Raw genomic sequence first — 12888 nt, 5'->3', positions numbered from 1 at the left:
CTGTTAATTTGGATCGTTACTATGGCCCTTTCCTCTCCTGCATCTTTGAATTCCTTACAGTTTCTCAACAGCACCATATTCCCTTACCTCTTGGCCTTTGCATATGTGGTGCGCCCCCTCCCCTTCCATTCTTTTCCTCTGCTTTCTCTATCTCTTCACATGGCAAACACCAGTCATGCTTTAGGTCTTGGGTCTAAACTCTAAACTTCTTTAAAATGCTTTCTTCCTTCCCACTCCCTCACCCCCATGTAATGCTAAATTAACACACTTGGGTGCTCAGAGAGCACACTGTACCTCCCCCATCACTGCACTCACCACACTCCATCATCATTGCCTGTTTCCTGTCTTTTCCATCCTGCTGTACTCTCAGCTCTGGTGGGCAAGAATTGTATCCGACTTGTTTACAGTAGTACCCTCGGAGATGATCACCATATCTGACACAGAAAAAGTGCAAAGATTATTTGTTGAAGCACTGGATAAAATACATAAAGAATCTGAAGTAAAAACTCCATGTTTACAGGCCATTTTAAGATGAAATTAACTGTCTTGATTAAACTTATAAATGTGCCAGCTAAATTAAATTGAAACATTATTAATACTATACCATGTACCAGGGAATATATAAGATCTGGCGGATTCACTTAACCTTAAATTTTTTTTGTTCCCTCTGTTTCTAAAAGAGTGAATGTATCATGAAAATGGCAGACTTACAGACATGCTAAATGTAAAGAATGAAAGTCTGTTAATAATTCTACTGCCCTAAAATCTCTCCTGTTAACAGATGATTGGTGTATATTCCTCCCAATTTAAGCTAATGTGGAGTTATTGTATACATCTATTTTGTACTTTTTTATTATCCTATTATATCTCTTAAACATCTTTCCTTTTTATAAATCTACCTCTTTCTTTTCAGAGTGTGAAGTATTCCATTTTATGACTGTTCCACAATTAATTAACCATTTGCTATGGACATTGAGATGGGTTCTATTTTTCTCCATTAGAAATAGCACTGTAATGCATATTCTTGTACTTGTACTTTTACAAATGTCTATAAGCTCAGTTTCCAGAAGTGGAACTACTTAATCAAATGTTTTAAATGCTAATATATTGCCAAGCTGCCCTCCAGAAAAGTTGAACTAACACATGGTTGTATACTTATCCTTGGGAAGAAGAGAGCACAAAAAAGAGTTATTTTGGGAGACCAGGATAGCTTGGTCACAGATCGAGATAAAGATGGAAAAGGAGAATTTGATGAATGTTAGATTTAGGGGTTTAGGCTTTATTGCTAAGATACTGGAGAGCCTTTGAAGGCTTTTTTAGGATGTTGTGTTTTATAAAGATTTCCCTAAAGGCTGGAGAGGAGGGATTGGAGAAAGGGGGGGAGAAGAGGGTGAACATTTAGGAAGCTAATTAATATTTTGGGCAGTGACAACAAAAGCCTTTATTTCTGTTCTTACCAGTTGAACTTCTAGAAAGTTATTTACGCACACTGAATTTACTAATTAATTTCCTCAGCAACTTTTAAGCCCATTCCCTTTAGTTTTCTAACCCCTCCATTTTACCGGAACTATTAGCCAGGATCACCAACGTATTAGTTTCCTGCCATAACAATGTACCACAAACTAGGCAGATTAGGTGGCTTAAAATAACAGACATTTCTTTTCTCACTTTTGGAGGCTGGAAATCTGAAATCAAGGTGTTGGTAGGGCTATGCTGCTTTTGAAACCTGCAGGAGAGAATCCTTGTTTGCCTTTTCTAGCTTCTGGTGTTTGCCGGCTATCCTTGGTGTCCCTTGGCTTGTAGATGTATCACTCCACTCTCTGCCTCCATCCTTACATGGCTGTCTTCTCCATGTCTGTTTGTGTCTCTTCTCCCCTTCTTATAAGGACACCAGTTATTTTGGATTAAGGGCCTACCATATTCTAGTATGACCTCATTTTAACTAAATACATCTATAATGAGCCTATTTCCAAATAAGGCCACATTCTGAGGTATTGGGGTTAGGACTTCACTATCTTTTGGGGGGACACAATCAACCCATACAACCAATAATCTCCATGTTCCCCAAACCAGTGGCCATTCTCTTTTTCATACTGTACACAACATCTCTACAACTTTTCAATATGGTCTTTCCTTCTTGAAACAGAGTAGCTCTTGGCTGCTGTAATACATTTCTTTCTGGGTTTTCTCTTCCTCGTTATCTTCTCCTTGGCTTCTCCTGTTGTGTTCTTTACATGGCTGCTACATATTTGTGTTCCTCTGGGTTGCATTCCTGGACTTTTTCTTTTCTCCCCATATTCCCTAGGTGATCCTTCTGTTTCTGTGGCTTTGTTACCACTGTGCCATATACCAATTCAGTTTTCCATCTCTAATCCAGGCTTTCCTCTGAGCTCCAATATCCCTTACCCATCCATACCCCTATTTGGCATCTCCATTCAAACATCTCAAATTTATAGGCCCCAACCTATAGTCTTCGTCTCCTGCAAAAAACCCTGACACTTCCCTCCAAGTCTTTGTCACCTTTGCTACCACTGCTCTTTAAGACTCTAAGTCACCATATATTTTTTTTTAATTAAATTCAGTTTTACTGAGATATATTCACATACCATGCAATCATCTATGGTGTACAAAATCAGCTGTTCACAGTACCATCATATAGTTATGCATCCATCACCCTAATCTATTTTTGAACATTTTCCTTACACCAGAAAGAATAAGAATAAAAAATAAAAGTAAAAAAGAACACCCCAATCACCCCCCCCACCCTATTTTTCATTTAGGTTTTGTCCCCGTTTTTCTACTCATCCATCCATACACTGGATAAAAGGGAGTGCGATCCACACTGTCACAATCACACTATTTTCACACAAGTTTTCACAGTCACACTGTCACCCCTTGTAAGCTGCATTGTTATACAGTCGTCTTCAAGAGTCAAGGTTACTGGGTTGCAGTTTGTTAGTTTCAGGTTTTACTTCTAGCTATTCCAATACATTAAAACCTAAAAAGGGTTATCTATATAATGCATAAGAATGCCCACCAGAGTGACCTCTCAATTCCATTTGGAATCTCTCAGCCCCTGAAACTTTATTTTGTTTCATTTCGCATCCCCTTTTGGTCAAGAAGATGTTCTCAATCCCATGATGCCGGGTCCAGATTCAACCCTGGGAGTCATATCCTGCATTGTCAGCGGCATTTACACCCCTGGGAGTCAGGTCCCACGTAGAAGGGAGGGCAGTGAGTTCATCTGCCAAGTTGGCTTAGTTAGAGAGAGGGGACCCATCTGAGCATCAAAGAGGTACTTAGGGGGAGACTATTAGGCACAATTATATGCAGGTTTAGCCTCTCCTTTGCAGTGACAAGCTTCATAAGGGCAAGTCCCATGATAGAGGGCTCGACATACCAAACTGTCAGTCCTCAACGTATGTTTATAAGAACATCTGCAACAATCCAGGTGAGGAAGTCCAACAGTTTGCATTTCCCCCCAGCTCCTCAGGGGGGCCCTGCATATGTATTTTTATTCTCTGCCAAAATTACTTTGGGATGTATCACTATTTCACTCTAACTCATACAAACCCACCATACCTCACTTCCTATTCAAAGTTCCATGTAATTATGGAGTCTCCATATTCTTTTGCCCAGACTACTACATTCTTAATTGGTCTCCCAGCTTCTACTCTTTTCCCCTCCAATTTATTCTCCACCTTTCAGACAGTGATTTAAAAAGGCAAAGTAAATCTTTTTCCACTGCTTAAAAACATGTTAAAGACATCCCAGTGCTCCTAGAATACTGATTCCTATTCCTTACCACAGATTACAGGATCCCTCCTCCTGCCTCATCTTTAGCTTCTAGTTTTGAGCACACTGGCCATCACAGTCAAACGTTCAAACACAGCAAGCTTTTACTTCCCATGAATCCCTCTTACGTATTTTTTCTTTTGCCTGTGAAGAATGTTCCTATGACTGACTTTTCCCATTTTTCAGGTTTCAGGTTAAATCTCACCACTTTAGAGATTTTCCCTAACAACCCTTTCGTTAAAGTAACTTACCTGCCTACCTTCAACATCTGCTGTTTTCTCTGTCTCGGCATTTCTTTACTTCCTTCATCTTCATAGTCTTAGGGTAATCTGTAATTATTTGTATCCTTTTTTGTTCTTTGTACCTTCCAATAGATACTCACTTCATGAAGGCAAGGCCTATGCCTAGCTTCTTCTTATTTTAGTCCCATTGTCTTGCATTTTTTCCATCACATAGTAGGTGCTCAGAAAATATTTGGTGAGTGAATGCTGTGATGTCAATGGATTATTAAATTGCAATTGATAACTAAGCTTAATCAAGGGTTTGGGCAAGCAACTGGTTTGGCCCATAAAAAAACATCACTGGGAACCATAGAGGCCTAGAGGTATTTTAAGGCAATGGACTTTCTGGAGTCATCCCAAAATGTTATGTTTAATCCCTGAATGTCTCTCTGTACTTGGCATAGTCTCTTGCTCATCATGAACCTATTAGTTGGACACTTTCTGGATTCCTGTTATTGGTTTTTGGACTTGCTGTTTCTCAGAGTCTCATTGTGATCTAGAAAGTCTTCAGTGTAATCGTACTTGTTCTCATAGAACAGACTTATCTAAACTATGTTATAGACATGAGCTTGTACTTTGAATCAAACAATATAATTCCATTCTTTTCTTAGATACCTGCTCCAAAGCGAGGAGAAATAGTAAGACAGATTGGTGATGCCTTGCGGGAGAAGATCCAAGTGCTAGGAAATTTGGTAAGTATTTTCATAGTAAATGCATAATCCTTTGGGCAGAGAGTAAGGCTGTCGTGCATTTCTGTGTACGAGATTGTGACTTTTTTTTTAAACAACTAGCTTAAGTATTTCATTTGTTTGCAACTGAACTTAACACTATATAATGAAAATGTACAAAGAATAATGTTGCAAGTTTTGATTAGATTTAAGTCAAAGACATTCATTAATAAGGAATCTTTGAATGTGAGTATTCCAGAAATTTCTCTTAAGCCATCTGAGCAGAACAACTGTTTGTGAATATTACCATACTTTGGAAGGTATTGGCATACATTTGAATTAAATTCAGAAGTTTTCACAATAAGCCCTAATTTAAAAAAAAGCTATTCTATATTAAACTAAAACAATTTTAATAGAACTTTCCTTTCCAGGATCAATAATAAATGAAACAAGGTATTTTGTAAAATGTGGTCCTGAAGGAGTCACAGTAAAACTAAAAACTAAAAGGGACATCTATATAATGCATAAGAATAGCCTGCAGAATGACTTCTTGACTCCCTTTGAAATCTCTCAGCCACTGAAACTGTTTCATTTCTCTTCCCCCTTTTGGTCAAGAAGACTTTCTCGATCTCACTGTACCAGCACCAGTCCTGGGAGTCATGTCCCATGTTGCTGGGGATATTTACACCCCTGGGAGTCATGTCCGTGTGGATGTTTTTTAAGGCTGGAGTCAAAGTATTTTTCTAACACAGCTAAGCAGAGTCCATGTGTCAAATGACCCATTTCCAGTTTGTTCTAATTCCTCACCAGGCATTTGTAGACCTACACTGCATACCTTCATTATGTCATCACAATCACATCTAATGTGCATCCTAACTTATGATACATATTCTGTGCCTGAAGCAGTCCCTGTTTTTAACAGTAATATCTACACATAAAACCATCCCCCGTTATGACTTGTATGGTCACAAAACAATGATCTTCTGTAGACCAAGCAAATGTTTTTAACCATAATTGTTGTGCATCAAATTCACAGTCAGAATCCCCATGATCCAAAAAATATACATACACACATACACACACACATCTTAATAGAACTGTGCTTGCACAAACTAATTGCTGAGTGCCACTGAAGGCTCATGCTCCTCCTGAATTTTATTTTCATAGTCTTTTTTTTTTTTTTTTTTTAAATTTTAATGCAGTTTTATTGAGATATATCTTCATGGTCTTTTAGGAGTCTCTGCTCCAGACTTTTTGTTTGGAAAATCTGTCACAGTAGGACACAGCTGTTTATTGGATGAGTAGGAAAGAAAGATATGCTTATGATAACCAGAAAGTTTCAAGGTTTTTCAAGTTGTATAAAATGGACGTGCACATTGTGTAAAATGTGTTATCAAACCACTTGCAAAAAGTATACAGCAACCAACTCTTGAGGTCAAAGCTGGTACTCACATATGCAAGAAATCTTCAGGACACATAGCTTGTTGGCCTTTCCCATATCGTCACATGATCTGATCATGTGTGAATTTCACAAAAGATTCATATTGTTCTGATAGTTTGGTATTAAGGATTTGCTTATACTACTACTGAATTTTATCTTCATAGTCTTTTTTTTTTTTTCAAAAACCTTTTTTTGTATTGTGAAATATAACATGCAGAAAAGTGACAAATTTCAAAATACAGTTTAACAAGTAGTTATAGAGCAAATTTAAAAATATAGTGTGAGTTATGGTTCAACAATTTCAGGTATTTCCTTCTGGCTGTTCTGATATACTAGGAACTAAAAAGAAATATCTACATAATGATTCAGTAGTCATAATCATTTGTTAAATCCTAACTTCTCAGTTACAACTCCTCCCTCTCATTTGATCATTCCCTCCATCTTCAGAGATATTTGGGCAATGACCCTTCTAACTTCTTCATGCTGAAAAGGGGTGTCGACATTATAGGGTAGAGGAATGCCACTGGTTGATGTTCTTGGAGAGACTAGTATCTCTCTCTGGATTTCAGGGCTTATCTGGCATAGGAACAATCTGGAGGTTTTATGTTTCTGAAAAATTAAACTTATTAATTAAAACTTAGACCCCTGGGTATTCTTTAGGATTTTCAGGAACACTGTTGGTTGGGGCTTGACATGATTTGCAATATCTGGGTGAAGCTTGCGTAAGAATGACTTCCAGAAAGACCTCTTGACTCTATTTGAAATCTCTCCATGGAGACCATATTTCTTAATAGTCTTTAAAGAGATGCTCACGTGTTATTCTAACTTGAAGGAGGGTGAATGTGGGCTGTTCCTTCATCCAGGAGGAACCGGGAGAACTAGGTGCTGTGAGTGCTGAGCTGTGGATGACTTTCCAAAGTACAGGCTTCACTCTGACTTACAACAACGTCTAAATGTCTCACCTCTGGCAACGACTATATTCTTGTTTTCTGTTCTGAAAAATTTGCTCTGGAGTTGGAGGGCCTCACTCTTTACCGGGCAGGATGGGAGAGTCGCAGCGGGATTTGTGTCTGAAGTGGGGGCAGCAGTGGCTTGGCCTCTGGGGGCCTAGTGGAGTGGGGCCGGGCGGAGGAGCGCTGCGCCGCCACTTCCTTCGGGGAGCTCGGGCTCTGCAGAGCTGCCTGGACTCCGTGCGCGGCTTCAGCGTCGCCCTGCACGCGGTGCGGCTGAGGGGCCGGGAGCGGACGCGGTCTGTGGTCACCCCTTCGGCTCCTCAGCCGGGCTCACAAGAAACCGGCTCCAGTGGCACCTCCAGCACCAAGACTGGGAATTTTAAGCACCGTTTAAGCAAATCCTTGATAGTTTGATTAACAAGATTAACAAGGTGGATGGGGAAATGGGAAGGGTATTCTTGGGTTTTAAAATTCTTCAGAAAAATAAGAACAGATTTTCTACAGTTTATCGTCTTCATAAAAAAGATACAAATGTTTCACTTTTTTTTCAATTTAATGTTTAAAATATGAATTCTATTAAAATGCTTCTTGGCTTTTTATATTTTTAGGTGTCTTTGGAGATGGGGAAAATCTTAGTGGAAGGTGTGGGAGAAGTTCAAGAGTATGTGGATATTTGTGATTTTGCTGTTGGCTTATCGAGGATGATTGGGGGACCCATCCTGCCTTCTGAAAGTAAGTGGGGAACTCAGCTAAGCAAAAGTTTCGTACTCTTATGTAGGAAACTGTCAAAAAATTCTCTGGCTGTGAACAGTTTGAAAAAGAGGAATCGCAAGAGGTTTATAAATATATGAAAATGTATTTAATCTCTATTAAGAAATGCAAATTAAAACAGGAGAAAACATCATATTAAGAACACGTCTCTTTTTTTTTCCAGGAATTTTTTTTTTTTTATTTTAAATCTTCATTTTATTGAGATATATTCACATACCATGCAGTCATACAAAACAAATTGTACATTCGATTGTTCACAGTACCATTACATAGTTGTGCATTCATCATCAAAATCAATCCATGACACCTTCATTATCACACACACAAAAGTAACAAGAATAATATTTAAAGTGAAGAAGAGCAATTAAAGTAAAAAAGAACACTGGGTGCCTTTGTCTGTTTGTTTCCTTCCCCTATTTTTCTACTCATCCATCCATAAACTAGACAAAGGGGAGTGTGGTCCTTATGTCTTTCCCAATTGCATTGTCACCCCTCATAAGCTACATTTTTTTTACAATTGTCTTCGAGATTCATGGGTTCTGGGTTGTAGTTTGATAGTTTCAGGTATCTACCACCAGCTACCCCAATTCATTAGAACCTAAAAAGGGTTGTCTAAATTGTGCGTAAGAGTGCCCACCAGAGTGACCTCTCGGCTCCTTTTGGAATCTCTCTGCCACTGAAGCTTATTTCATTTCCTTTCACATCCCCCTTTTGGTCAAGAATGTTTTCTATCCCACGATGCCGGGTCTACATTCCTCCCCGGGAGTCACATTCCATGTTGCCAGGGAGATTCACTCCCCTGGGAGAACACGTCTCTTTTTAACGATGAAACTTACTGTTGGTAAGAACATGAGTAAGAGAGACAGACACTCTTTTACAGGTGCCATTGGCTATATGAATTGGTACAATCCCACCTGGAAAATAATTTGGAGATATACCCAAAGAACCTTAATTTTAATGTTCTTTGACTTAGCATTGCCACTTTCAAAAATCTAATTTAAGTAAATAACTTCAAATATGACAAAGGTTTATGGTTAAAGATGTTCATTGTCATATCAGTAGGAAAAAAATAATCTAAATGTTAAAAGGTAAATGGAAGAGTTAAGCTAATTTTGGAAGACTATTATCATGTATTAAAAATTATGCTTATGAGCCTTCCCTTCCCACAGCTCCACACCTTTACTGGAAGTTTGTATTTATTTATTTTTAAATTACCTAATGCTAACTTTCTGAAGAGGTGATATATTCATTTTACAAAATTCAAAAGGAATAAAAGGGTAAAGAATGAAGTGTTTCCCTCTTACTCTTCTGGCTACCCTCTATGGAAGTAGTGAATGCTTCTGGTTTTATATATACATTCATAGATTTTATTCATATGTAGGCAAATACATCTTTTTTCGTACACAAGCATTAGCAAACTATACATTTTGTTCTACACTCCTTCCCTACTTAATATATCTCATTAATTGTTCTTATGTTTGTACAATTAAAAGCTTTCTTAATCTTTTATTTATTTATTTATTTTTGTGGCTGCCTAGTGTTTTGGTAGTATGGATACTATAATTTATCAAGGCAGTTCCCAAATGATGAACATTTAGTGTATTTTCAGTCATTTACTGTTACAAACTATTCTTCAACATCCAGCCCTATACTTTGAGGTTTCTATGAAGAGGGAAGGTGCTTATTGGATTTGTAATGTTTATAATGTTAATGAAGCAAAATAGTTATTCCATTTACTGCATTAAAAAAACAAGGGATGGTATTTATGAAAATTTTCATGAATGGGTATTGATGTTACGTTTATAATCAGGAAAAAGATTTTTTAATAAAGACCATATTATGCTATTTTTCTTGGATTGTTAAGCAAATTCCCTACTTATTCAGTGTTGAGGAGTCTTTTTAAATGTACAATTAATGTCCTTAAAAAAGATACATATCAGCAGATTTCCATTATCCAATCCTAAATCAAACTTTCCATAGGTTTTGGTTAAAAAAGCTAGCGAACTGCCGATTTGGGGATACATACATGTGCAAGAAAGTAGCTTCTCTGATGTACCCCTGCTATGATGTCTGCCTTACCAAGTAAAATCTTTTTTCAGTTGTTTACACATTTTTTTAAAAAGCAGATTATTCATTTATGCAGAGGTATTGGGATAATTTTTACTTCATTAGTGCAATATGTGCTTTTTAAATGTATACCAGGTACCAAATAACATAAGTGATACTTGATCAATAAAATCCCTGTCCTCAAGGAACTTACATTTTTGAGTGGGAGACAGATAAGTAAACAGTTAATTCTAATAGAGCCTGGAAAGTACCATGATAGATGTGGAGGTACAATGGTGAGCACACAGAGGGGAGCCCCTATCCCAGCCTTAGTGGGGACAGTCAGGAAAGGCCTCAGAGAGGGTAACCAAAGCTCAGTCCTCAAAGATGACAAGGAAGAGGGGTGGAGTGCTGGGGCTGGGGGCTGTTTTAAGGAGAGAAGCCTGTGTGAAAGCTTAAGATGAGAGTGGGTGGCTTTTTTAGGGACGTTCATTGCTTCAGCACTGCTACAGGGTACAGTATGAGGAGGTGGGTGACGTGTAGGGTGCAAAGCAAACCTTGGGAAGGGGTGATTCCTGTCAAGGAGTCATACTTTATCCTGAGGGCAGCTATGGTGGTGATCCGGACAGCAAAGAGTTGTTAGTCATAGAGTGACATCATCAGATCTACACTGAGACTGTGTAAAGAAGGGCATAGAGGGGAGGAGACGAGAGAGTGGGCAGGTCCCTGTCAGGAAGAGGCCATGGCAGCATGTTATCTTGACAGATTAGAATTCCTGGGCCAAAGGAGTGCCGGGGAATGAAGGGCTGTGTCTGGTGGAGCTCCCTGTTCCTAGCCAGCAGCGTGAGCGCAGCCAAAAAGATTGATGTCTGGGAGCGCCTTTTTACTTGGTTTATGGTTTGGGGTTTTCATAAACCAAGCTCTGGTTCTTCACTGCTCAAGCTGCCTTTGATTAAAATAAGCTCCTTGTGCAATTGTGGGGGACTGTAACTGTAACATTTCTTTATATTTTTAATTTATATTTTCAGTCTTCCTATAGTAACTATAAAGATGTGCAATTCATTCATTCAACAGCTATGTAATGATTAGAACTTTTTTTTTTCCCTGCAAATGAGCCATCCTGTCTTGAACTTAGAAAGATTGGCCCAAAGCTTCATTGGGCAACATAAAGAACAGGGCTATGAGTCCCAACTCCCATGTGCTGGTCACGTTCTGCATTTATGCTCATGTAACCTTGGGCACCCAGGTCACCTCTGAAGTTTCCTTGTCTCTAACATGGAACTGATCCTGCCCTATTGTCCACAGTATTCCTATGAGAATCAAAGGGATAATGAATATGATTATGGTTTATAAAGTAGTGTAGCACTCGCAACTTCTGACACATGTTAATTAACATACTAGTATTCTGGCCATGCAGTGTGATCCATTACAAGGCATCTGGAATCCCCACTCGCCCAGTGTACTCCTGTCCTGAAAATGAAAGATTCGGGTTTGTTAATAACTTGCTTTTATTAGCTTGCTCTTAAGCATCTTACACATCTTCCCCCATCCCCAGGACCTGGCCATGCACTTATTGAACAGTGGAATCCCTTAGGCCTGGTTGGAATCATTACTGCGTTCAACTTCCCTGTGGCAGTGTATGGCTGGAACAATGCGATTGCAATGATCTGTGGGAACGCCTGCCTCTGGTAAGAGTTGCTCACTTTCTCATCCAGTATTAAGAAAATGATAAAAGTGGCCATTTCCAAGTACTATTAAAAGTCAAATATATTGAAATGTTTTCTACTTATTCTATACTTTCAATTAACATATTGTAAAACCCACTCATTGTGAAATGCTGATTTTTAATCATTACATATTTTACCATTGGTAATATGACCTTTTTTTTTAGTAATCATAATTATTTGTTAATTCTTAATTTCTCGGTTACAATTCCTCCCTTTTGTTTTTGTTCATTTCTCAATCTTGAGGGATATCTGGGCAACAACTGTTCTAACTTATTCATGCTGTAAAGGGCCACTGAACTTATGGGGTAGAGGAATGAAACTGGTTGTCATTCCTGGAGACATTGGTACCCCTGGACTTAGGGGCTTAATGACTAATTTTTTTCCTTTTCAATTCAGTTTTATTGAATATATTCACACACCCTACAGTCATCCACAGTGTACAATCAGTTGTTCACAGTGCTATCATATAGTTGTGCATTCATCACCAAAACAATTTTTGAACATTTTCATTAATCGAAAGAAAATAAATAAATAAAAATAAGAATAAAAATACAAGTAAAGAAGAACACCCAAAACATCCCATCCTCCTGTCCCCCCTATTATTCATTTAATTTTTGTCCCTATTTTTCCACTCTAGATAATGGGAGTGTGAGCCACAAGGTTTTCACAATCATGTAAGCTACATAATGTAAGCTGCATAATTATACAATTGTTAATGACTTATTTTTTTTTGAATCTTCATTTTATTGAGATATATTCACATACCACGCAGTCATACAAAACAAATTGTACATTCTACTGTTCACAGTACCATTACATAGTTGTACATTCATCACCTAAATCAATTCCTGACACCTTCATTAGCACACACACAAAAATAACAAGAATAATAATTAAAGTGAAAAAGAGCAATTGAAGTAAAAAAGAACACTGGGTACCTTTGTCTGTTTGTTTGTTTGTTTCCTTCCCCTATTTTTCTACTCATCCATCCATAAACTAGACAAAGGGGAGTGTGGTCCTTATGGCTTTCCTAATCCCATTGTCACCACTCATAAGCTACATTTTTATACAATTGTCTTCGAGATTCATGGGTTCTGGGTTGTAGTTTGATAGTTTCAGGTATCTACCACCAGCTACCCCAATTCTTTAGAACCTAAAAAGGGTTGTAATGACTTATTTTTAAAACAGAATTGTCCCCTGCTTTTC

The 12888-nt window shown here is 38.2% G+C and overlaps 1 protein-coding gene across 1 annotated transcript in view; it reads left to right on the top strand.

Moving 5' to 3' along the window:
• Positions 1-12888, top strand: part of ALDH7A1 (aldehyde dehydrogenase 7 family member A1) — a 50327-nt gene that overhangs the window by 8733 nt on the left and 28706 nt on the right. The window contains exons 4-6 of the mRNA XM_037801706.1: positions 4688-4768; positions 7747-7870; positions 11511-11643. Of these exons, the coding sequence (XP_037657634.1) occupies positions 4688-4768; positions 7747-7870; positions 11511-11643 (338 nt within the window). The remainder of the gene's footprint in view (positions 1-4687; positions 4769-7746; positions 7871-11510; positions 11644-12888) is intronic.

Source organism: Choloepus didactylus, chromosome 13 (assembly GCF_015220235.1).
Source record: "Choloepus didactylus isolate mChoDid1 chromosome 13, mChoDid1.pri, whole genome shotgun sequence".
NCBI lineage: Eukaryota > Metazoa > Chordata > Mammalia > Pilosa > Megalonychidae > Choloepus > Choloepus didactylus.
This window is presented reverse-complemented; position numbering and strand designations above follow the sequence as displayed.